The following is a 26,465-nucleotide window of genomic DNA, read 5'->3' as shown; positions in this document are numbered from 1 at the left end:
CTTGGTTGGTTTCCATATATGAACTTCCCTGGGCAGCATTTATCATGTTCTCTTTAGAGCTTCCACAGCACTTTGATCATTTACTAGGACACTTAGCTCTTTTTATTATAGTTCATGTTTATGTTTCCTTTAAGATTAAGAATTATTTGAGGGCAAGGGCCATGTGTATTATTTTTATATTTCCAGGGACCAACAAAGTGCCTAACGTAGAAAATATTCAATAAATATTTGCTGAATTAGAGAATTACCTTCTGCTGACATGCTGGGTGCATGATGTAGAAGGCCCTCCCCAAGACCTGCCTTGGAAAGAGGAAGTGTATCCAGTAGGATGAGGGAACTGGAGGGACCACTGCAGATTAGCTCTTCTGGGAAGGATAGAGCCATGAGGGCAAGAAAAAGGTCTCCACTTGGGCTAGCCAGCCGACTGTTCAAGGAGTCATCCTTATCTCTGCTCCTTCCCGTGCTAACACCCTGTCCAAGCTGGCATCATCTCTCACCTGGATAATCCACTTCCCACCCTCCACCATTATCTATACCAGAGTCAGAGGCATTTTAGAAAGAGAAACAAGATCATGCCACACTCATGCTTGAAACAGAGAAACTCCTTCTTGTGTCCCTCCATCCTCTTGACCACACTTTATTTTTGTCCTAGCCTGTATCACTGTCTGAAAGTACTCAGACAGTACTCAGCTTGCCTACTATCTGCCCGCCCCATGACTGTAAAGGCCCATGGGAGCAGGCTCTTTGCCTCTACTGTTTAGAGCCTCATCCCTTGTACCTGCAACAACAGCTGCCATGCAGTAAGCATTCAGTACACACAGGAGAGTTCACAAATATCGCCTCTGGCCTTAGCCCTTCAAAGGCTTTAAATCTCATACAACAAGAGTTTCCTGCCTGGAATAAAGGAATAAAGGAAAATAATAGGGAAATGGGAGCCATCCATGATATTCATGGACCTGAGCAGGTCTGGCTTTAAAACAACTGAGGAAAATAAGAAGATGGTGTCCCAGCCCCACAGAGATGGTGTTAAGGATGCAGGGGCCACCCAGCCAGTTTGGCGGGACCCACAGTTAAGTCAGGGAAGGGGTGGGTGGTGTTACCCACTTAATATTCACCCCCCTTGCCCTTCTTTCTCTGTTGCACGTCCTAAGCCACCTTGGCCCTCAGGTTGCTGGGAACAAAGTCCCTGCTGGCTTTGGCTCTGCCTTAAATTACCTTGGCTTCCTGGGCCTTAGATGCTGAAACACGTGACCTAAGCTCATGGGTCTACTTGCTTCCCCAGTGGACCAAATAATGAAGAAATGTGCTCATTAATGTGGACAGTTAACGAAAGCAAATGGTTTATCATTAAGTTTGAAGAAATCTCCTAGGAAGTTATAATTTTGAAGTACCATACAAAACTGCAAAAATAAAACAGCTAACACAGAAGTGCTAATTTTGTGGTTTCAGTTTGCTCTCTGAGAGACACACCCTTTTGGGGAAGTCATAATGGACCTGTGAAGACTAAAGGTGAAAATATTTACAAGATAATTGATTTACAATAATGCAAGGGTTAGCATCAAGCCATAAAGCAGTGATTAATCTTTTTTTTTTAATAGGTTCCTTTTTTTTTTATAAGATGTTGGGGGTAGGAGTTTATTAATTAATTAATTTATTTTTGCTGTGTTGGGTCTTCGTTTCTGTGCGAGGGCTTTCTCTAGTTGTGGCAAGCGGGGGCCACTCTTCATCGCGGTGCACGGACCTCTCACTATCACGGCCTCTCTTGTTGAGGAGCACAGGCTCCAGACACGCAGGCTCAGTAGTTGTGGCTCACAGGCCTAGTGGCTCCGCGGCATGTGGGATCCTTCCAGACCAGGGCTCAAACCCGTGTCCCCTGCATTAGCAGGCAGATTCTCAACCACTGCGCCACCAGGGAAGCCCGATTAATCTTTTAAGTTACAAAAGTTTCCACCAAAGCATTTCTCTAAAACAGTTATTCATGGAAACCAGCAGACTCAGGGGAGGCTAGAAGTTACAAGATTTGAATTCCCAAGTTCTAGTACTTCCTCACAAAGCACTAAACTTTTATACCTCAGTTTCTTAAGGGTAACAAGTCAGGAAATTAATACCTCCTCTGACGTGGATTGTTTTGTGAGGATCAGATGAAATGACACAGTATACACTGGAAACAAAACAAGTGTAATCCAGTGCAAGTGCTCAATCTGGACCTACTACTGCCACTGAAAACAATAAGACCAGTCAAAAGAGTGGGATGTCAGTTCTGGGCTGGAAGTTGTTGCTCCTCTACAGCTCTGTGTAGGAACAGAGGCAGCAGCAGGCACTTTTCCCCAGAACACTGGCACCCAGGGATTAGCAGTCATGAAATTAAATATAGTCATATAAATAGGAAGTTGTAACATTTATGCTAATATGGCCACATTAACTTTATACCTGATCACAAAGTACCAGCTCTAGAGGCACGGTGCCTGAGCGTGAAACGCCAACTCTGTGGAACTTCGAGCAAGTTCCTTAACTTTGGTAGCCAGCCTGCAAGTTGGCCCCAATGATCTCCACCCCAATATTCATGCCCTTGTGTAATGCCCTCTCACTTTGTATCAGGGTTGCTTTGTGTGACCAATAGAATACAGCAGAAGTGATGGCACATCACCTCTGAGGCTAGGTCAAAAAAAGCTCTGAGGCTCCCTATTCAGTTGCTCTCTCATATCCTTCATTCTAAGGGAAGACAGCTGCCCTGGCACCCTCTGGAAAAACCCATCCTTTACAGGGAACTGAGGCCTCTGGCTAACAGCTACGTGAGAGAGCTTGGAAGGGGATCCCCCAGCCCTAGTCAAGCCTTCAGATGATATCTCGACTGAAGCAGCATGAGGGACCTTCAGCCAGAAACAGCCAGCTAAGCCTCTGACAAATTCCTGACCCATAGAGACTGTGAGATAACACATATTTGTTGTTTTAAGTCTGAGAACAATTCATTATGCAGTAATAAATAACTAAAGCACCCTCTCAAGGTTTCTGTGAATCTTCTGTAAAAGCAGAGATAATAACCTCTCTCAAAGAGTTGTTATAAGGATCAAATGAGAAGTGTATTGAAAGCCCTCAGCCCAATACCTGGCACACAGTGAATCCGTGTTGGTTATTATTACATCTTTGTGCCTTCTCTTCCACAAGGAAGGGGGTCCTGCAGGTACTTACAGTTACCTTCCTTAGGCTCAGCACTTTGTTAAGTCTTAAAATTTCAAGTACACTGATCCAGCTCTAGCCAGTCTCTTGATGTCATTTTTCTCTAAGCATCAGTTGGGCAAAGAGTCTTCCCTTTTTCTCTCTGATCCCTTTTAAGATGAGAGGCAAGATGTCTAAGATAGAGAAATTTAAGGATATGCTATAGCTGGGGCACCAAAAGCCAAAATAGCTGGCCTGAAAAAGACCAACCCACTGACCTCAGGAGCACTCGGCAAAGCTTGATAACTGAGTGAGCTGGAGTCAACTCGAGCTTTTACAGGGCTCTCTGTTTAGAACCTGGCCTCTGAAATATACAAAGCTTTCATTCAGGCTCATTTCTGTGCTTTTAAACCTGGAATCGATCCTGAACTTCCTCAGGCAAACTTCGTAGATGTTATCTTTTCTTTCTCTGATTATTCCTGTCTCCTTCACATTTGGGTTTTCTTTTATTACTGGTGGATGGCTGAGCAGTCAAATTTCCTATGTGCTGAAAGAAGGTTTGAGGAAATTTACTGCTACAGCAGTGGAAAGAACACAAGAAGAACAGATATGTCTCTGTCCCATAACAAAACCCAATAAGAAAACTCTCTTGACAAATGACAAAACTCAATAATGAAACTATTTGACAGTTATTTTAAAAACTCAGCCTAGGGCTTCCCTGGTGGCGCAGTGGTTGAGAGTCCGCCTGCCAATGCAGGGAACACGGGTTCGTGCCCTGGTCCGGGAAAATCCCACATGCCGCGGAGCGGCTGGGCCCGTGAGCCATGGCCGCTGAGCCTGCGCGTCCGGAGCCTGTGCTCCGCAACGGGAGAGGCCGCAGCGGTGAGAGGCCCGCGAACCACAAACAAACAAACAAACAAAAAACTCAGCCTATAATACGATGTAAAGAGGGAATTAAAGGGATCACAAATGCTGAGTGAGAAGGTTTTATTGCCTCTAGGCCAAGAAGATTTCTACAATTCCAATGTGAGTAAATTATTTTTATACATTTTATTGCTGATTCTCTGAGAAACTGAATGTCCAAATACGCAATATCCTTCTCTACTAGGATACTTGAGGGATTTAAAACAAAATACAATCCTTTATCATATATACAGAAGGAGATGAACTTTTAATTTTGCTTTGTGAAATGCATAATTCCTGACCTAGAGGAGTTTTTATTCTAAAACAATTCATTAACAGTATTAAGCTTACACCTCCATCTCTCTCTGTCTCCGTCTCTCTCTCTCTGCTCTGAGTGTGTCCAGAGTCCTGCTAAAGTCAGCTTTTCATATGGAAACACTTAACCTTTAAACCAACCTCTCAGGGGATGAACCTGGGTTTGCTCATTTCTTCCTCTTTTTTTCTTAGCTCTTTATTTCTTTGCTTTCCACACAATCTAGGACTTTGTTTTGTTGTTCTATCAAAATCTTTCTTCCTTTCCTCCTTCCTTCTTTCTCTTCTTCCCCCCCCCTTTCCTTTCCTTTCCATTTATATTTCCTCTCTCCCACCTCCCTTCCTCTCTTCCTTTCTGGTTTTGTTTGACTTGAAAACCTAGATCGACAATATGAAGGACACTTCTTGGGTGATGACTCTGGATCCTTTGTAAAAAGTCTGTCCCTCATTGTGGCACAGCCCAGGAATGGTATTGCTGATTTAGCAAAAATACTGCATTCCTGAGCTTTTATCTTTTTTCCTTATGATAAGGCTGGAGTTGAAGCAAGATAATTTCTCTTTTCTCCTCAAATATACATACATTCCTATTAAGAAATGCAAGAAGAGAAATAACTTATTGTGTAAGAGTAAATAAAGCACACAGTGAAACCACATCTCCACCCAGTATTCCAAGAGGCGTTCTTAGCCACCCTACCCCCTTACTCCCTGTGTTTCCAATTACGGAAGTCTAATCATTCACATTTCTGAGTAGCTCTATAGCTTCCAAATTCTGCTCTGTGCCATCAGTCTCCTGGAATACTTCCCTTGCTTCCTCTCCAGCCTTGCCCCATGTCAGCCCACCTTCCCACTGTCATGCCCCACAGTTCAGGCATGCTAGAGTTCTCCATCATCTACAGGTTAAAGCCCTGCTGCCCACACTTCTCTCTTGCTAGGAGTCCTCTTATGTTCCCAGATAGAGGATGTGATCTTGTGTCTCTATGATGACTCACAATTCATTCACGTTTTCTGGAAAAACTTATCTCCAGGAACTGATACTAACTTTTCAGGCCTCCCCACACACAAAAAAATCTCTTGTGAGAAGTCTTCCCACACTTTCCCAGAAGTGATCCTTTTAACCCCTGAGAAAGTTTGCTTAAGCCTCCCTAAATTTTCTCACTGAATCATAATAATAGTTAGACCTAGACATGTGAACCTCTCTGGAAGTCCCTGTCAAGAGAATGTCCTTGAAATCTTTGTTCAAATTTCATTTGGAGAAGAGACTAAGTATGGTTTAAGGGAAATGGTAAGATAACCCCTCCCAAGTCTGTATGCCCCACCCAGCCAAACTAAATCCCTGTAGTTAACTTAACCAAACCCCATGGAAGGCAGATAGATGACCCAGGCCCCTAACCAATTTCATTACCATCTTAAGTGGCTTATTTATCCAAGTTTAGTGTTCCTTTCAACTTTCCGAAGGGAAGTTCTGATAATTACACTTTTACCCTTTCTTCCAAGGATGCCTGGGTGCCTCAGCAATATATTAGAGATGAATGGATTATCCAGGTTACTTTGATTTGTTTGCGTATCTGTTTCCCACTAGATTATAAACTTCCTGAGGTCGGGGCTCTCTTTATTTATAAAATTTAATCTTTGGATTTGCAGCAACTAGCACAGTTCCTGAAACATAATGTAGGTCATGTGAATATTTACTGATTGTATGGGTGACCCGTCCTTTTCCCACAGGAAGGCTTTGTGTGTGTGGTTGTTTAAATATACAAAGTACCACTTTATGAAAGCAGTTATATTTTAACAATTCACAACAAAGAGTCAAAAGAGTGGACAGATGCCTGCCATTTAATAGTCTAAACTGGTGGTAACCATGGCTGTCTTAAGTAACTGAAAATCATTATCAATAGGTCAACACACTCAGTTATTTAACTTTTGGCACCTTTGCCCTGGCCCTGAAATTGCCGGCCAAACATGATTTTTGATGGTTCTACAAACTAATTCTGAATGGTCACCTGAAATCTAGATAAGACCCCTCAGTATATAAGCACTGTCTACACATTTCCTGGTTGACTAGACCATCAGAGAACACATCTCAGTTGGTTGACTAGAATGTGAATACTTACATGAAAGTTACTTCTTAAAAGGAAAGTAGGGCCAGTGGAGATCCAAACTAGTTATTCTCACTTGTTTGCATCCAATAGTGTGTATTTTATTATATGAATGTTTTATATTAAGAGTTAGGACTAAACTGGAACAGTGAGGCAAGCTAAAAGGAACCAAGGTGGATTTAAATGAAAGAATCCACCAAACATCATTGATCCCACCTCCTCTGAATATTACCATGGATACCAGCTTTATGATTTAACTCTGAAATACTTACTTCTATAAGTGGTCAAATAGTTATTTTCCTGCATCCCAACTCTCCAACTGATGGATTTCCATCATCCCTGAAGGAAAACTCCCTGGGCTCCCCAAGCACTATCTTTTCTCAAAACTGTATTTGGGGACTTGCTTTCTTATTTTTTTCCCTCCCCTTATGACATCCTTACTGCTGTTTGGGATCTTTGAACACTGCCTTTTTTCCTTTGAAAATCACAACCACGAAAGTTGTTTTTTTTTTTTAATTTACATTCAAAAGGTACTAAATTCAAATTTAACATAAAGAAATCTTAAAACTTCCCTTTATTTTCAGGAAGTATGTATTTGCCATACACAAGACGTGGCAGGTGCAAGGCTCTCGTAGCCTAAACACTGGAGACCAACGAAGCGAATCTAGCGGCGACCACGCCAGCAAAGCCTCAGCGACGACCTGGCACACCGATCCCACCCAGTCCCCAGCAAAATCCCTAGGTCTCCTTGGTGTGGTAAAATAGAACCTGATCCCGGTCTCCAACTGTCTTATCTTTTTCAAATGTTTTAAACTTACTGCCTTTGTTCAGCAGAACCACAGGCACGGTGATGACGGTGACGAGCGCAGCGATCCCCAGCAGTCCCAGGAGCACCTTCCACGGTGTCTGCAAGCCGGGCAGATCACGTCCAGTTAGAGCCAGCCGCTTGGCCCCAGTCTGGGTAAGAGGGTCGGGGCCTGGGCTGCACCCGAGGCAGCGGGGTTTGCCGACGGGCGCGCACTGGGAGAGAGGCACCGCGGGATGGGAGGGTTTGGAGCGTGCCAGTCGGAGGTTGCAAGAGCTGTCTCCCTTGAACTTTTGGCCTCTGAACACTTTAATTGTTTGCTTCTCTAGGCCTACAACTCAGAAGCCAAGTGAGGGTTCAGGCGTGCGATTTGCGGGTGGCCCTCCAGGTTCTCCAAGGCTCGGTGCCTGGGTTCTAGCAGAAAGCCCGCGGGTCCGAGAGCCAGGCGAGAGCCCTGGGGCGTCCCTTCACCTGTCAGAGCGTGGCCCTGAAGCTTCCGCCTAATGAGAGCCCCTGGTTTCGACCCGGAAGCTTTGGGGGCAATCTGGGGAGAGTTTGGTGAAAAGGCACCTACAACTCGCCCCTGGGGCTGTTGGGGCGGGTGGGTGGGGGGAGGCCAGCTACTCACTCACCTTCATGGTCAGCGTCTCCTCAGAGCTAAGCTTTCGGAGCGGGAGTGCAGGCAGAAGTCAGGCGAGCCTCCCTGAGGCGCGTGCAGCTCCGCAGCTCCGGGCGCGCAGTCACTCGGCGCTCCCAAGTTTCAACCCCGAGTTAAACATTAGTGAGCGCCGGTCCGGTTGGGTATAAAGGGCCGCGGGCAGGCTGCGAGCGAAGGCGCGCCGGGCCCCGGCAGTGGCGTCCCGGCCGGGGGACGCCCGAGAGGCACCTCCCTACGGGCGCGCCGGGCACGGGGCGTCTGCTGGGCGCGCAGGAGGGGTGTGACCGCCCGAGCAGCGTCTAGCCAGCGCCTGGCATCCGATGCCGAGCCCTGAGGCTGCAGACCTGCTGCCGCCCGGCGGGAGACCATGGTCGGCCTTAACTAAAAGGGACCTCTGCTCTCAGTTCCTGCAACCTCGCGTGGGCAGGCAAGGGGACCTAGCCCAGAGAAGGCACGGGGTTTTGCAAACACACAGCTCACTGCTGGCAGCTGAAGCTAAAACCCAGGCCTCAGTCCTTTGCCAGTGAATGGTATGTTGGGGAGTTCTGGGGTGTTTAAATCTTCTGGAAGGCCAAGAGAGAGAAAAAGTGGCTGATCACTTGTGGATGGCACTTAGAGGCTGTGTCTGGATTCATTCTCCGCAGGGGATTTCTGGCTTGTCTTGCAGGCTTACCTTCTCATCAAGATGCCAAAAATAATAACACTAACACTTATGTGGAACTTAACTTTTTCCCAGGAGCTGCTCTAAGCATTTATGTGTTTATTTTACAGGGAGGAAGCCTAGGCACAGGAGGTTAAGTCACTTGGCCAAGTCCAGGCAGCTAGGAAGTCGTGGAGCCTGAATTCAGAGTCCATGTTCTTAACCACTACTCCACAGGGCCTTTCATCTTTCAGTCCTGCAAAGAGGATTTTTGGGAAAAGGTAAAAGGTCAGGTGTGGTTTCTTCCTCCCTTCCTCCAGGATGCCCTGTAGGTTCCTTCACTCATTCCTTTTTTTCTTCATTCACTCATTCCCACATCCTCCTATTTATTTCACCCATTCCACAAATATTTGAGTGGATACAAAGTGTCAGAGTCTCATCTAGATGCTGGTGATAGAGAAGGGGGACCAAGATAGATGATATTTGTGCACTTGGCACTTTCAGTCTGAAAAACACAGGTGAACCTTTGCAGTTAGGTTCTAACTCTATGCTTACTTCCTCTCTTGTGGATTAAGTACCCCTACTCCCTAAAAGGCCTCTTCTGCTTGCTCACTCAGCTGCAAAACCTCTCTGTCCAAAGTTAGAGGTAAAAGATTAAAAGTGCAAAGTCCTATGGAGCATTAACACATGATTATGAATAAATTCCAGTTTCCATCCTTTATCTCCAACCCAGATGTTGCTTCTGAGCTCAGGGATCTTTTCCCCTCTGGCTACTAGTTGCTTATGACACACACCCTTATTCACACCGAGCTCCAGAGGCTGGAACTGAGCTCTTTCTCCTTTCCATCAGCCTCACCCCTTCTCTGATCATCTCTGTCTTCATTATATGGGGATATATGTATATGTATAGCTGATTCACTTTGTTATAAAGCAGAAACTAGCACACCATTGTAAAGCAATTATACTCCAATAAAGATGTTAAAAAAATAATAGAATAAAAATAAAAACACAGCTCAAAAAAAAAAAAGTGACCCCATTCACCAGTTACAAAAACTAAAGGCTTGAGTCATCTCAGTTTCTCTTCTCCACTCTCCTGCTACATTCACGTGACCATCAGTTCCTCTCTTCTGCCTTCACAAGTATTTCTCAAATCCATTTCCTCCTCCCTCTTACAGTTGCTGGGGAGGTGAGTCAATAGTGTTATTGTAGCATGTGAGCTGGGAAGAGAGGCCGTCCGACAAGGACAACAGGGAATGGTGCCATATTGGGGGCTCAGTGTTGGTGTCTGCTTTCACCAGTTTCTAAACTCAGCAAAATGCAGGAGGCAAGTCAGTACAGTTGAGTGCATGCTTGACCTCCATACCTACACCGTTGACACTATACTTTCCGCAAGCCCCCAGGAAGCTGGGGGAAGTTGACTGGCATCCATGGGGGCAGATCATCTTGTTCTCTGGAAAGTATTCCACAAAACACAACTGCCAACTTCAAGAGATCCTTTCCTAAATCCAACCCCCACCGCCCCGACCTCTTTGTCACTAGTCTTTCAATCTTGTTTTCTTCAAGTCCCTAAGGTACCAGCTGGCCAACACATTAGCCGCCACCTATGAGTCAGTGTAAATCTTATATTAGGCCATCTCTTGTTTCATGAAAAATGGAAAACAGATGTACTACTCCAAGTTCTGTCTGTCAGGATGATTTCTCTTTCTACTAGATTTTGGAGCATCCCTGAGAGGGGCTGTAAGGTAGCAGCCAACACTTTTGACTGGTGCCAGCTTACTTTGCATAAGGCTGCCTCTTCCCTCCTCTGTTGCCTGGCTGTGGCGAACTCTTATGAAGCTATAGGTGTGTGTTGAGGGAGAGACACCAAACAATGGGAGAAGCACCATGGAGTCTAAGTTCACTGCTCGTGGGATTTTTTTTTTTTAACTTTTTATTTTATATTGAAGTGTAGTTGGCTAACAACATGTATCTATTCTTTTTCAAATTCCTTTCCCATTTAGGTTGTCACAGAATATTGAGCAGAGTTCCCTGCGCTATACAGTAGGTCCTTGTTGGTTATCCAATTTTTTTTTTTTTTTTTTTGGTATGCAGGCCTCTCACTGTTGTGGCCTCTCCCGCTGCGGAGCACAGGCTCCGGACGCGCAGGCTCAGCAGCCATGGCTCACGGGCCCAGCCGCTCCGCGGCATGTGGGATCTTCCCAGACCGGGGCACGAACCCGTGTCCCCTGTATCGGCAGGCGGACTCTCAACCACTGCGCCACCAGGGAAGCCCCCATTTATTCTTTTATCTTTCTCTTCCATCCTTCTCTCTCTAGTGCCTAGTAAAATGCCTGGAACACATCAGTAGTCAATAAGTGTTGGTGGAATAAATGCAAAAATTAAATCAAATGAAGAAAAAGTAACATAAGATCTTTTCCTTCTTGTCTGCTGGAACTGGAGGCGAGGGGAAAATGGGATCTTGCTGCGTGTGGAAAGAAAGGAGAGAGGGAGAATGGTAGGGCTGGGGGGTTGGGACGAAGCTGAACAGATCTTACTCTTTGCCCTCAGCTCTGCAGGATAAGTAAAGGAAGTACAAAGGTATTTATTCTTTTGCTCAATGCCCTCCTTGCTCTCCACCTAATCAGGGAAATCTGCCCACCTGTGTGGAAATGACTTTTTTAGCACGTCCTTTGGAGTCCAGATCAAAAGTCACTTCTTTCAGATTACCTTCAAAAACAGCCCCGTCTGTTTCCATTCCATTTTCTGCTTTCCCTACCAACCAGTGTTTGCAAGATTATTCTGCTTGTGTTATTTACAACAAAATTAATTTCTACCACATGATACAGAGATGATAGACAGATAATTCTATGGATTTAGACGTATGGAAAGAAGAAATTTCAGACCAAAGAAATAGCTACACGAAGTCTGACAAAGCTGGAGATCTTTAGGGAAAATCTATTAGTTTAGTTTCACCAGGAAATAGGGTTGGTCTTGGACATATCCTTCAGTCTTAAATTCAGTATTCAGTATGTACTAGGGAGCCACTTAAAATTTTTTCCAGAGAAAGGAACACAATCAGACTGAACTTTAGATATAAGAAGCAGGCAATAGCATAGGCTGGATAGCTGAGAAATGGAAGAACTAGAAATAGGATGAGAATCATAAACTTTATGTTGCAAAATTAATTGGGCAGGTGCTTCTCTGTGTGGAGCTTGTCATAAAAGAATTTAAATCATGTTGATTTGTATTTGTTTACATACAGATCTCTAAAAACTGTTTTCCAGCTGTAGTTTGGGGTGTTTTCCTTGCCCCAGTGATCAGTAATACCAAGTAAGGGGTTCTTCTTACACTCAATACCCAATAAAGTTCTCTTGCTACCTATTAGAACAGACATTAGCCAAAGAGAGAGGAGACTTTTGTGCTCTTCTTTGATTAGTGTCCTTTGGCTATTCTGTGGGTTTTTAAAAATTTCAATGATTTACTTGATTTACATATATTAGCTCCTGACTTAAGAAATAATTGTACTACTCTATGAGAAAATGTGTTTAAGATCCTTGGAGCCAGATTCTCACAAAATGGCTGTGGCTACGATGACATCTCCTTTTTAGTGTTTTCCAAGCTGTAAATGTGAGGTGATGTGATGGTGGTGGTGTATGTGTATGAGGTTGGAGTAGTGGAGTAGTGGAGAGGCTGTACAGTGGTTACTCTAATTTAAGGAGAGAAGGAGCAAGGACCAGTAGAACAAGGCTAGGGACCTCTAACTAAACTGAGAGATCTAATTTGCCATGGGGGGGGGAACAACCTATTCTCTTTTGAATGGTAGATCACAGAATCAGAAAGTTATATGTGGAAGGGCCTTCAGATTCGTTGGATGCTCTTTTATTAAGAACAATAATAAGGGGGAAAAAAGGTTCATGCTTGGCATTGGACTAGAGTGAAAAATAAAGCTGTCATTTTTTAAAATTGTGGTAAAATATACATACTATAAAATTTACCACCTTGGGACTGCCCTGGTGGCGCAGTGGTTAAGAATACGCCTGCCAGTGCAGGGGACACGGGTTCGAGCCCTGGTCCGGGAAGATCTCACATGTCTCGGAGCAACTAAGCCCGTGCACGACAACTACTGAGCCTGCGCTCTGGAACCTGCAAACCACAACTACTGAGCCCGTGTGCCACAACTACTGAAGCCCGCGCACCTAGAGCCTGCACTCGGCAACAAGAGAGGCCACCAAAATGAGAAGCGTGCGCACCGCAATAGCCCCCACTCGCCACAACTAGAGAAAGCCTGCATACAGCAACGAAGATCCAATGCAGCCAAAAGTAAATAAATAAATTTATTTTAAAAAATTAACATCTTAACCATTTTAAAGTATACAGTCATTTCTTTTTTATCTAGAATAGTCCAAAGTTTGTAATGTAATTTTAGCAGATTAAACATACAGCTTAAAATTATTTATGTAGGATTCTCCTTTTTCTTGATGAGGTGGTGGAATAAAACTTGACTACTCTCATAGTATACTGTTTGGATTAGCATCTGTTTACTGGGGCTTGATTTTCTCTTCTTAAAGGCGATATAGGATGGAAAAGAAGGGCTACATGGGAATTGGATCTTTTTAGTGATACTACATGGGAGTCTTTGCTATGGGTGTACACAGAGACCTTTATTCTGGTGATATTCCTCATGCTTTAAGAGAAGGGACAGTAGTTGTAGTATTTCAAACAGAAACTAAACCAACTAGGGAGAACTTTGAAAAGGCAGAAATTACAAGCTAAATGCAGTCCAAGAGGGATGGTCCAATGCTATTTAACTCCCTGGCTGAAAAGCACAGTTTTAGGTAGAAGCATTTCCCTAGGCTCTACAGCTTGTTTCTCAAATGCTTTATTTCCTTATTCTCTACGTTCCCCCACCCTCACTTCTATTTAGATACTTTTTTCCTAACCAACACCCACATTCAACTTGAATACCACAGATATACTGTACGTCTGTTTATGTATTATATGTTCTATATAAATCTGTGCTTTATACATCAGAAAAATAATTTTTTTTGCCCCCAAGAACCACTCCCTAGGGGGAGATATTGTCCTCATTGAGAGTGCAGGCTCTATAGTTGCACTGGTTCCAACATGAAGGTGGCAATTACTCAGCAGAATATAACTACTCTTTTCTTTTACTTTATTTTTTTGAATTTTTTTTTATACAGAAGGTTCTTATTAGTCATAGATTTTATATGCATCCGTGTATACATGTCAATCCCAACCTCCCAATTCATCCCACCACCACCACGACCACCACCACCACCACCACCACCCGCCACTTTCCCCCCTTGGTGTCCATACGTTTGTTTTCTGCATCTGTGTCTCAATTTCTGCCCTGCAAACCAGTTCATCTGTACCATTTTTCTAGGTTCCACATATTTACGTTAATATACGATATTTGTTTTTCTCTTTCTGACTTACTTCACTCTGTATGACAGTCTCTAGATCCAACCACATCTCTACAAATGACCCAATTTCATTCCTTTTTATGGCTGAGTAATATTCCACTGTATATAGGTACCACATCTTCCTTATCCATTCGTCTCTCGATGGGCATTTAAGTTGCTTGCATGTTCTGGCTATTGTAAATAGTGCTGCAGTGAACATTGGTGTATGTGTCTTTTTGAATTATGGTTTTCTCTGGATATATGCCCAGTAGTGGTATTGCTGGGTCATATGGTAATTCTATTTTTAGTTTTTAAAGGAACCTCCATACTGTTCTCCAGAGTGGCTGTAGCAATTTACATTCCCACCAACAGTGCAAGAGGGTTCCCTTTTCTCCACACCTTCTCCAGCATTTGTTGTTTGTAGATTTTCTGATGATGCCCATTCTAACTGGTGTGAGGTGTTACCTCATTGTAGTTTTGATTTGCATTTCTCTAATAATTAGTGATGTTTAGCAGCTTTCATGTGCTTCTTGGTCATCTGCATATATTCTTTGGAGAAATGTCTTTTTAGATCTTCTGCCCAGTTTTTGATTAGGTTGTTGTTTTCTTAATATTGAGCTGCATGAGCTGTTCATATATTTTGGAGATTAATCCTTTGTCCATTGATTCATTTGTAAATATTTTCTCCCATTCTGAGGGTTGTCTTTTGGTCTTGTTTATGGTTTTCTTTGCTGTGCAAAATCTTTTACGTTTCATTAGGTCCCATTTGTTTATTTTTGGTTTTTTTCCCATTATTCTAGGAGGTGGATCAAAAAAGATCTTGCTGTGATTTATGTCAAAGAGTGTTCTTCCTATCTTTTCCTCTAAGTTTTATAGTGTCTGGTCTTACATTTAGGTCTCTAATCCATTTTCAGTTTATTTTTGTATATGGTGTTAAGGAGTGTTCTACTTTCATTCATTTACATGTAGCTGTCCAGTTCTCCCAGCACCACTTATTGAAGAGACTGTCTTTTCTCCATTGTATATCTCTGCCTCCTTTGTCATAGATTAGTTGACGATAGTTGCATGGGTTTATCTCTGGGCTTTCTATCCTGTTCCATTGATGTATATTTCTGTTTCTGTGTCAGTACCGTATTGTCTTGATTACTGTTGCTTTGCAGTATAGTCTGAAGTCAGGGAGTCTGATTCCTCCAGCTCCGTTTTTTTCCCTCAAGACTGCTTTGGCTATTTGGGATCTTTTGTGTCTCCATACAAATTTTAATATTGTTTGTTCTAGTTCTGTAAAAAATGCCATTGGTAATTTGATAGGGATTGCATTGAATCTGTGGATTGCTTTCGGTAGTATAGTCATTTTCACAACATTGATTCTTCCAATCTAAGAACATGGTATATCTCTCCATCTGTTTTACCTTTAATTTCTTTCATCAGTGTCTTATAGTTTTCTGCATACAGGTCTTTTGTCTCCCTAGCTAGGTTTATTCCTAGGTATTTTATTCTTTTTGTTGCAATGGTAAACGAGAGTTTCCTTAATTTCTCTTTCAGATTTTTCATCATTAGTGTATAGGAATGCAAGAGATTTCTGTGCATTAATTTTGTATCCTGCAACTTTGCCAAATTCATTGATTATCTCTAGTAGTTTTCTGGTGGCATCTTTAGGACTCTCTATGTATAGTATCATGTCATCTGCAAACAGTGACAGTTTTACTGCTTCCTTTCCAATTTGTATTCCTTTTATTTCTTTTTCTTCTCTGGATGCCATGGCTAGGACATCCAAAGTTATGTTGAATAATAGTGGTGAGAGTGGACATCCTTGTCTTGTTCCTGATCTTAGAGGAAATGCTTTCCATTTTTCACCATTGAGAATGATGTTTTCTGTGGGTTTTTCGTATACGCCCTTTATGATGTTAAGTTAGGTTCCCTCTATGCCCACTTTCTGGAGAGTTTTTATCATAAATTGGTGTTGAATTTTGTCAAAAGATTTTTCTGCATCTCCTGAGATGATCATATGGTTTTTCTTCTTCAATTTGTTAATATGGTGTATCGCATTGATTGATTTGCCTATATTGAAGAATGGTTGCTTCCCTGGGATAAATCCCACTTGATGATGGTGTATGATACTTTTAATGTGTTGTTGGATTCGGTTTCCTGTTGAGGATTTTTGCATCTATATTCATGAGTGATATTGGTCTGTAATTTTCTTTTTCTGTAGTATCTCTGTCTGGTTTTGGTATCAGGATGATGGTGGTCTCATAGCATGAGTTTGGGAGTGTTCCTTCCTCTACAATTTTTTGGAAGAGTTTGAGAAGGATGGGTGTTAGCTCTTCTCTAAATGTTTGATAGAATTCACCTGTGAAGCCATCTGGTCCTGGACTTTTGGTTGTTGGAAGAAATTTAATCACAGTTTCAATTTCATTACTTGTGATTGGTCTGTGCATATTTTCTATTTCTTCCTGGTTCAGTCTTGGAAGGTTATAGCTTTCTAAGAATTTGTCCATTTCTTCCAGGTTGTCCATTTTGTTGGCATAGACTTGCTTGTAGTATTCTCTTAGGATGCTTTGTATTTCTGCGGTGTCTGTTGTAACTTCTCCTTTTTCATTTCTAATTTTATTGATTTGAGTCCTCTCCCTCTTTTTCTTGATGAGTCTGGCTAACGGTTTATCAATTTTGTTTATCTTCTCAAAGAACCAGCTTTTAGTTTTTTTGATCTTTGCTATTGTTTTCTTTGTTTCTATGTCATTTATTTCTGCTCTGATCTTTATGATTTCTTTCCTTCTGCTAACTTTGGGTTTTGTTTGTTCTTCTTTCTCTGGTTCTTTTAGGTATAAGGTTAGATTGTTTATTTGAGATTTTTGTTGTTTCTTAAGGTAGGATTTTATTGCTATAAACTTCCATCTTAGAACTGCTTTTGCTGCATCCCATAGGTTTTAGATCGTCGTGTTCTCATTGTCATTTGTCTCTAGGTATTTTTTGATTTCCTCTTTGATTTCTTCAGTGATATCTTGGTTATTTAGTAACGTATTTTTTAGCCACCATGTGTTTGTGTTTTTACGTTTTTTTCTCTGCAATTGACTTCTAATCTCATAATGCTGTGGTCAGAAAAGATGCTTGATATGATTTCAATTTTCTTAAATTTACTGAGGCTTGATTTGTGACCCAAGATGTGATCTATCCTGGAGAATGTTCTGTGCTCATTTGAGAATAAAGTGTAATCTGCTGTTTTGGATAGAATGTCCTATAAATATCAGTTAAATCTCTCTGGTCTATTGTGTCATTGAAAGCTTGTGTTTCCTTATTAATGTTCTGTTTGGATGATCTGTCCATTGGTGTAAGTGAGGTGTTAAAGTCCCCCAGTATTACTGTGTTACTGTTGATACCTCTTTTATAGCTGTTAGCAGTTGCCTTATGTATTGAGGTGCTCCTATGTTGGGTGCATACATATTTATAATTGTTATATCTACTTCTTGGATTGATCCCTCGATCATTATGTAGTGTCCTTCCTTGTCTTTTGTAACATTTTTTATTTTAAAGTCTATTTTATCTGATATGAGTATTGCCACTCCAGTTTTCTTTTGATTGCCATTTGCATGGAATATCCTTTTCCAACCCCTCACTTTCAGTATATATGTGTCCCTAGATCTGAAGTTGGTCTCTTGTAGACAGCATATATGTGGGTCTTGTTTTTGTATCCATTCAGTAAGCCTGTGTCTTTCGGTTGGAGCATTTAATCCATTCACGTTTAAGGTAATTATCTATATGTATGCTCCCATTACCATTTTCTTAATTGTTTTGGGTTTGTTTTTGTAGGTCCTTTTCTTCTCTTGTGTTTCCCATTTAGAGAAGTTCCTTCAGCATGTGTTGTAGAGCTGGTTTGATGGTGTTGAATTCTCTTAGCTTTTGCTTGTCTGTAAAGCTTTTGATTTCTCCATCAAATCTGAATGAGATCCTTGCTGGGTAGAGTAATCTTGGTTGTAGGTTTTTCCCTTTCATCACTTTAAGTATATCATGCCACTCCCTTCTGACTTGTAGAGTTTCTGCTGAGAAATCAAAATCAGCTGTTAACCTTATGGGATTTCCCTTGTATGTTATTTGTCGTTTTTCCCTTGCTGCTTTCAATACTTTTTCTTTGTCTTTAATTTTTGCCAATTTGATTACTGTGTGTCTTGGCATGTTTCTCCTTGTGTTTATCCTGTATGTGACTCTCTGTGCTTCCTGGACTTCGGTGGCTATTTCCTTTCCCATGTTAGGGGAGTTTTCGACTATAATCTCTTCAAATATTTTCTGGGTTGTTTTCTCTCCCTCCTCTCCTTCTGGGATCCATAAAATGTGTATATTGTTGCATTTAATGTTGTCCCATAAGTCTCTTAGGCTGTCTTCATTTCTTTTCATTCTTTTTTCTTTATTCTGTTCCACAGCAGTGAATTCCAGTCTGTCTTCCAGGCCACTTATCCATTCTTCTGCCTCAGTTATTCTGCTACTGATTCCTTCTAGTGTATTTTTCATTTCAGTTATTGTATTGTTCATCTCTGTTTGTTTGTTCTTTAATTCTTTTAAGTCTTTGTTAAATATTTCTTGCATGTTCTCGATCTTTGCCTCCTTCTTTTTCCGAGGTCCTGGATCATCTTCACTATCATTATTCTGAATTCTTTTTCTGGAAGGTTGCCTATCTCCACTTCATTTAGTTGTTTTTCTGGGGTTTTATCTTGTTTCTTCATCTGGTACATAGCCCTTTGCCTTTTCATCTTGTCTATCTTTCTGTGAACATGGTTTTTTTGCCACAGGCTGCAGGATTGTAGTTTTTCTTGCTTCTGAAAGAAGGTATTTTCAATTTAATGCATATGGAACTTGTGCTAGTGATGGAGGGTCACCTGCAGAGGCGGGGGACAGCTGTGGCTCACTGCAGGGACAAGGGCACTGGCAGCAGAAGTTCTGGGAAGTACTCCTTGGTGTGAACCCTCCCAGAGTCTGCCATTAGCCCCACCAAAGGGCCTGTAGTCCATAACTACTCTTTTAGAGCACTGGTTCCAGCATAGGATAGAAATACTGAGTTCACTCTGGGAAAGCTAACCTCTGTAATCTTAATGCTGAGAGACTGGACATGCAAAGAGACAATGGCCAGACAGTTGGATTCTCACTCACAACCTCTACAACAATCTGCCCAAAGTGGTCAGGACTTGGTCAATGATTGCCAGCTTTGCTGTTTTTGCCCTTTCTTCCAACACAGAACCACTCAGAAAAAGATGAATATGTTCCTTAATTCAATCTTATAAGATGCTCCACTTCTAGTTAGCCTGCCTCCTGTTTTCCCATACCAATAATCTCCAATTTGAGCATACTGGAAGCCCCACTTCTTTTCACTGTAAAGCATTTCCACTCCCCTGCCAGCCTTTGAGTCCAAATGTCAAGCTATGGTGGCTGACTCCCTTGCTATATTAAGCTCTGAAAAAGTAGCCTTTGCTTGTTCTCATTTGGATAATCTTTGTTTATTTCCATAATATGGAATGAAGATTGCAGCCATGGAAGACCTTACATGCTTAAAAAGACACCATAGATAATAACCACTTCTCCATTCCAGTGTTTGAGTAGCATGAATGGCTCATCCATTGGTCTCTGTTTTCTTCAACCACCCCAAAGGCTGTTATAACATTCTTTATCTTGTCCTTTATCAGCAAACTATTTAAATAATTCAAGGTTTTTTTTTTGGCCATTTGGCTACAGCAGTGATAACATTCAAAGATGTCTGGAACTGCAGGCAGGTGCCAAAAGAATTAGATAAGTCACTCAATAGGAGTCTTAGAGTTTCTTGAATAGTTACATGTTAACTTGGATTTTGATACAGTCCAGAAAAAGACTCAGTGTTCAAGTGACTATTTCCTGAAGATTTTATTACAAATGTTTTCTCTTTAGAGTTAAGACTTTCTGTCACATCCATCAGTATATTAGCATTCATATGTTGCCAGATAAACTAAAAAAGATTTCAGCAGTAACAGAAAGATGAATTGTGAATTTGTTTAGAAGATTGATTTGAAATCAGGTCATGTTGTTCTGAATAACAATGCAAAGACCACCCAAAGTCTTTTAGATAGAAACTAGGTGATGGCCATGAATATTAAGAAGAAAACTTTATCAAAGTCTCCTCAATGGGTAACTTATGAGTCTGGCTTCTACTAATGGAAGACCAAAAAATTTCAATATGCCAATTCTATTATGTAAAATACAATATATATTTTAGATTTTTATTTCATTACTTAGTTTTTTCATATTGTTGTTGACTTCTAATTTAATTTCGTTATGATCAGAAAACAGTTTTTAAGACTTATTTTATGGCCAAGCATGTGGTCTATTTTAGTGAATATATAATAGGAACTTCAAAGAAATTGGGTATTTTCTAGTTAGCAAATATATTGTTCTAAAAATGTCAACTAAATCAAAGATTTGCTAAACTTGTTCAGATCTTTTAGACTTATTTTTTGTAATTTTATTTCATTAATTGGATGCTAAACTATTCTACTACAGATTTTTTTTAAATTATTTTGAGTGTAAGTAATTATTTACATTTAGCTTTAATTCAATCAAGGTTCATACTTCTTGAGATGTTACTTTGCCAGGCAGTGTACTGAGAACATCACAGTCAGGTCCAATAGGGGGATCACAGTGTTTACAAACAAGTTGATCATTGCGAATCCATCCAAGCTTGCTACCAAAACTAAGCCCAAATGTCAGAGATGATTAAGCTTTACTGGCCCTCAAAAAGCATTCTGGTGGGGAGGCGGGGGAGATTAGGCCTCCCAGGGGCCACGTGAATGCGCTGGGCTATGGATCTGATGTTTGGAGTTTGGTAGTCAGTCCTCTTGGCTCCTTCCTGTAAGTACCCTTCTTTCTGTTTCCCTCCCAGGTCTTGCTGTCTCTTCTTTTCCACTGTCTGTCTCTTCTGTGTCACGGTATCCCCTTCAGGAATATCTCTTTCAAACCAGTCCCCAGAGGTGAAGTCCCCGCCTCCCCACCTCTTTTTCCTCTCTCAAATTCCACCTATTCTGTAAACAGACCGGAGGTTGTTTGACCGGAGGTTGACAGGATAGCTATATGCATTTTATCAGGACTTTTGAGGCCAGAAGCCTTTACTTGATTCTTAAAAGTTTTGCCAAATACACCTGGCGCATACCTCTGTCATTCCTCTTACCATGGATGAAATAAAAATTCACATTCTAAGGCAAGTTAAGGAAAATTTAAGCATAATAGTTTTCTCGGTCCTTTGGCCACTTCTCTCCCCTCTAGTGTGCATTGTATACCTGCATATGCATCAACCACAGTTCCCCATCCCCAGAAAATACCTGCTCAACCATAAAGAGCAACAATTTTCTAACATCAGTAAGATAACTCCCTAGGAGATAACCTTCTTAATCTTGTAAGGGACCATGATGACCCATGACCCACTACTCACTTTGTACTTGCATATCTGGATTGTGCAAACTATCGACATTTAATGTACAGCCCTCTATCTCTAAAAGCAATACAACTGTGCTTTGACCTCTAATGGGAGGAACAGTTCTCGGAGCTTTCTGAGAGGCTGTTCCTGGTTTATAATCCTCAATTTAGCTCGAGTAAAATTCTCTATTTCTTTCTTAGATCAACTAACTAATGTTTTTTCGTCGACACCATATTACATTGAAATGATCTCTCGACTTTCTGTCTCTCTTACGCTGCTTTGACTGTGGCAGACATGTGTTATTAATATTTGTATTTCCAGAAACTACAACAGTGTTGGACTTGGGTGAACTCAGCAAAGTACCAAAGCTATAAACACAGAAACACCAGCTTCTTCCAGCCAATCAACATATGACCTGGAAGGCAGCGTGGAGAAGAGAAATGAGCAAATATTTTAAAGTCTGACAAGCCTGGATCTGTCATCCAATTACTATATGCCCTGGGTCTTTTTTCTTTAAAGCTACTTCACAGAGTTGTGGAGATTTAATGAGATAATAACTGAGTAATCTTGGCTACTCCCTGAGGCTTTCAGATTTATCTACATGCTGGTGTATCTCTTCAGTTGGGATCTCTATGCTGGATTCTGAGCCACCTGGAAGTCATCGCCTGGATGACTCAGAGGCCTATCAAATGTAAATTAGCCAAGAGTAAGTTAATTATTAATTATTGCTGGCGCTACCCCAGCTCATCCCTGACCCCCTCCACAAAGTTCCATCCTTTCCCTCATGCCCCATTTCAGTGAGAGGTATCGACACCACGTTGCCCAAGTCAGAAACCTAGGGGTCCTCCTTGATGTCTACTCACTCCTTATCCCACACAGCGACCTCTTTAGCATCTGTTTTATTTGTCCACATCCCTCTAAGCTCACTCCACCTTTTTTTAGGCTTTCCTCTCTTCTGGTTCAGACCACCCTACCAGCATCCTCTGAACGGCCTCTTGTCTTGTAATTTCACTCCAGTGCAGCCTCTATTACTTTCTTGTTTCAAATTAGTGGTTCCTCCTGCTGCAGGATAAAGTACAAATTCCTTATTGTGAGCTGGTCTCTGCTTCACCTTCCTTCTTGCCTCACCTTCCCAACCTCCCACCTACACCAAGAGACTTGCATTTCTAAGCATTGCCCTTCTCTCCTTTGCTTCCAGATCTTCAAACACAATACTCCCTCTGCCTGGTATTCCATTCCCCGTGTTTTTCATCTGGCTAAATTCCAATCAACCTTCCAGACTCCAGTGTCATTTCTTCTAAGAAGCCTTGTCTACCACCTGTCCAAGTGAGTTGCTTTGCCTCTGTGCTCCTAGAGAGGCTTGTGTCTCACTTCTTTTTAACAAAACCCTTGTCACTCTATAATGTAATTATCTAATGTAATAATAGCTAAGATTTATGGACCCTATGTTAAGTGCTGGATGTTCTTTTAAGTACTTTACTTGTATTAGCTCATTTAATCTCATGATAATCCTATGCAGTAAGTGCAGTTATCATCCTCACTTTGCAGATGAGGACATGGAAGCACAGAGAAGTAAATATTTCTCTCAGTATCACACAGCCAGCATTTGAACCCAAGAGGTCTGACTCCAGAGTCCCTATGATTATCCACTCTGGATTTTTGTATCCAATAATCTCTGAGGATTTTGTCTATGTTGTTTACTGAGGTAATTCCAGGGCTAAGAATAAAGTCTGGCATGTAATAGCTGCTCACAAAGTGTTTACAGACTCACTGAATAAGTAAATACTAATTCATTTGTGTCTCTTCCTTCTGAAGGGCCGGGGACTGGGTTTCACTGTGTATTCCCAACAGCTAGCCTGGTACCTCGTACACAAGAAAATCAGTAAGCTTGTCTCTGTGCGTAGGTTCACTGCCACTCAGAGTTCCAAGATTCCACTTCTCCTTTGTGCCTTTTTGAGACCTTGCATCCACCCTGCCACGCCATAGCACACTTTGCTGCATGTCAATTTTCAGCGTGTAGAAAAAAATCTGGTCAGCTGCTGCTTGACAGCTGGAAAAACAGAGCTACACTGGAGCCAAACAATTTTGTATCTAAGGGAAGCAGGCGGGGAGAACCTCCTACCTTGTGTGGGTGTGTGGGTGGAGGGCTGAATCACTGAGTTCTTTGAATTCCTTGGAAAAAGATAACTCAAAGGAATATTACACGACATGGAGAAATAGGAAAGAATAAGCAGAAACATAAAAAGGATTTAAATGTTGAAAAATATGATCTGCAATGCTAAAAATAGTTGCAATCAAATTTGGAGAGAAGAAAGCTGGCGTCAGCATTCCAGTGCCCTGAGGGGCCATGCATGACTGAGAGCTCCAATTTGAAAGCTGCTGAGCAGATGTTCCCAGGCCTTGCGGAGGAGAGGACTGTGCAACAGGCCTAGACTGACCTTGAGAGGCTGAGACAGGGGGAAAGGAACAACTTTGCCAGGCGAACGGCAGCCTGAGCTTCTGCAAAACATTATAAAAGAATATCCTAGAGTTCTTTGTGACCCCACCCAGAAGGAAGGGAGGTGATAAGTAATGATGGTATTTCCTGGGTAGTAGGTGTATTTTGCACTTTTCCCCCTAAATGAGCACTTTAAGATTCCAATTGATTTTTTACATGCATTGCAGAATTTCTCTGCAATGAAACTTTGAAAACTTTGGGTGGAATAGGGGTGGGGAGCAGGTCAGACTTTCATGGTCATGCCACCAAAAACCCCCAACAATTTTCATGTCTTATCTCCGGCTCATTTGGTAGTTATTATATGAGAGACAAGTTGGGATAGTGAGAGAATGGGCAAGGGCTTACTCAGGATATGCCTCTTTGTCTTTTTTTTTTTTTAATTTCTTTTGTTTTGGCCTTACCACGTGGCATGTGGGATCTTAGTTTCCGGACCAGGGATGGAACCCGCACCCCCTACATTGGGAGCGCAGAGTCTTAACCACAGGACCACCAGGGAAGCCCCTCTTTGTCTTCTTTTGAGCAGCACTTTGCAAGCTGTATTGTAAGGATGATTAAAGAGGTATCGAAAATGAGTAACACACTTACAAAAGGGCAAGTGGTAGGCTCCACAAATGGGGGTGTGTTTATCATTAGTATTGTTGTTGACTAGCATTATTTTCTTAATTTTCCAGCTAAGGTTTCTGAGGTATTGCCTCAGCATGAGGAAGGTTGAGTAAGGTAGATCAGAGGAGGTTATGATTAGAATGAAGACACTGAATTGGTTTCCCAGGTGGGCTCACTGGCTAAAAGGGGATTGTGAGAAGTGTGTTTTTCAAGTTTGTTCCACAGCCAGTGTTTGGGCTCTTGAGAAGGGAGGTGCCATAAGTGTATTGTAATAATTAATGCCCTAAGGGAGGAAGGGAATTGTATGAGAAGATGTATTCTCTAATCCTTTTGAGTACAGTTCATCTTTTCTGCCCAAGAAGAATGGACACACTTTATGGGCAGGGACCATGTCTTCTAATTTGTATTTATAACCTTTCTTTTTCTTTCTCAGAGATTTCAGGAACTAAGAAGGGACTTACTGATAAGCCAAATCCAGAAATTCAAGTTACTTGTGTTGCTAAACATGTGTAGAATTTCATATAAATGTAATTCATAAAATTATATTTGACAAGAATTTGATATAATTGTCAAGAGTTTCTTTCTGTCCAATAATTTTGTGCAACACCTGGTATACCACGCATGGTGGCAAAATATATCAACCCTCAGCCCTGCAGAGACCTCTACCCTGCAGGTGGAATCTCCTTCCGGGATCTCAGAGTTTCAAGGATGCAGTGTGCCTGCTGCTCTACCCCTGAGGTCCTGCTATCCTCTTCAGACCTTATAGCTGCTTTGAGAGAGGTGTGGCCAAGGCATTCTCACTTTTGAAGGGAGTGAAATAAATCAACCTGGAAAAACCAGGTTCTCTGATTAAAGTCCATGTTTTCCCAAGAAGAGCCTCTGTTTCTCCCTGCACTACTCTATTGAAGGCATTGCTGGTGGACAGCTTCCAGTACCTTTCTCCTCTCTTTTGTTTTGAAAGGCGCTGTAAGAGATCACTAGTAAGAGATCGTTTATGTTTAGCAATTGCCCTTTGAAGTTTCAGTCAAACACAGAATTTACTATAAAACAAATTAGTCTTTATTATTTTAGTGAAAATCATAAACTTAACTCAAACACACACAGAATCGGATTTCTGGATCTCTGATCCACCCAGTTTTCCCTGTGGGTAGTTGACTCTTATGGATGAGTGAACTACTTTTAGCAAGTGGTTAATGAGCTACGTGCTGTATAGATATGACTTTCTTTGAGCATTCACTTAATGATTGGGTGACTATTGCTAATTCCTCCGATAATGAAAAGGGGTTAGAAAATAGGTATGGAAAGATTAGATTTGAACCATATGATATTGCTGATCCTTGACAATTTTTGACCCACGTTATTCTGATTTTACATGATATAACTTAATATGTCCAAGGCTTATTCACAAAACAATACATTCTATACTATGTCCAATGTAAAACTGACATTCTAATAGTAATAGAGTACACTTCAAAAAAATTCAAAAGTTTCAAAAGTTCAAAAATTGTTTTAAATACAGCTGCAAAATAGGAACATGATACCATATTCCATATGATAATAAACCAGTAGCGGATGAAAGAAGATACAATTATGTCATTTTATACCCAGTAATTAAAAATGAGCCTTAAAATTATGAAAAATATATTAGTTTACTATAAACCCTTAAGTCAATAACATTTCGTGAAACAACTCTTTGTTGTGTTCTTTGAGTCAGAGGTGAATGGTGTTGAGGACGTTTGGGAAATCTTCCTTTATCTCACTAAAGACTATGTGTTTTTTTCAAAATGCTTCAGTTCTTTTTAACTACTCTGTACTGAATACAATGTGCTAACACGTAACATTAATCAAATATGATTGATAATTTTGATGAATTATAATAATGGGAATTTCAAGAAATAGATGAAACATTTTGGGGTTGAAAAGTTCTGACTAATGTTCAAAAGTAAATCCCCTCCTTTATATTTTGGTCC

General features: G+C 41.4%; 1 protein-coding gene and 1 long non-coding RNA gene across 5 annotated transcripts in view; one reads left to right on the top strand and one right to left on the bottom strand.

Annotated features, from left to right (window-relative positions):
- Positions 1-8,707, bottom strand: part of DPP4 (dipeptidyl peptidase 4) — a 77,798-nt gene extending 69,091 nt beyond the window's left edge. For all 4 annotated transcript variants that reach the window (XR_003793838.1, XR_003793839.1, XM_029224651.1 and 1 more), the window contains exons 1-2: positions 7,905-8,707; positions 7,286-7,373 (exon numbers count right to left, since the gene is read on the bottom strand). Coding sequence is in view for 2 of the 4 variants with exons in the window: in XM_029224651.1 (XP_029080484.1) it covers positions 7,286-7,373; positions 7,905-7,910 (94 nt within the window). In the remaining 2 variants the exon portion in view is untranslated. The remainder of the gene's footprint in view (positions 1-7,285; positions 7,374-7,904) is intronic.
- LOC114896617 lies at positions 6,667-25,043 on the top strand. Its single transcript, XR_003793840.1, has 3 exons — positions 6,667-7,428; positions 8,702-8,851; positions 22,594-25,043. It is a non-coding gene; the product is annotated as an uncharacterized LOC114896617 (long non-coding RNA).
- Positions 25,044-26,465: the final 1,422 nt, after the last annotated feature.

Source organism: Monodon monoceros, unplaced genomic scaffold (assembly GCF_005190385.1).
Source record: "Monodon monoceros isolate NGI ecotype Baffin Bay Population unplaced genomic scaffold, NGI_Narwhal_1 Super_Scaffold_16, whole genome shotgun sequence".
NCBI lineage: Eukaryota > Metazoa > Chordata > Mammalia > Artiodactyla > Monodontidae > Monodon > Monodon monoceros.
The sequence above is the reverse complement of the archived record's forward strand: the minus strand, read 5'-3'. Positions and strand labels throughout refer to the sequence as shown.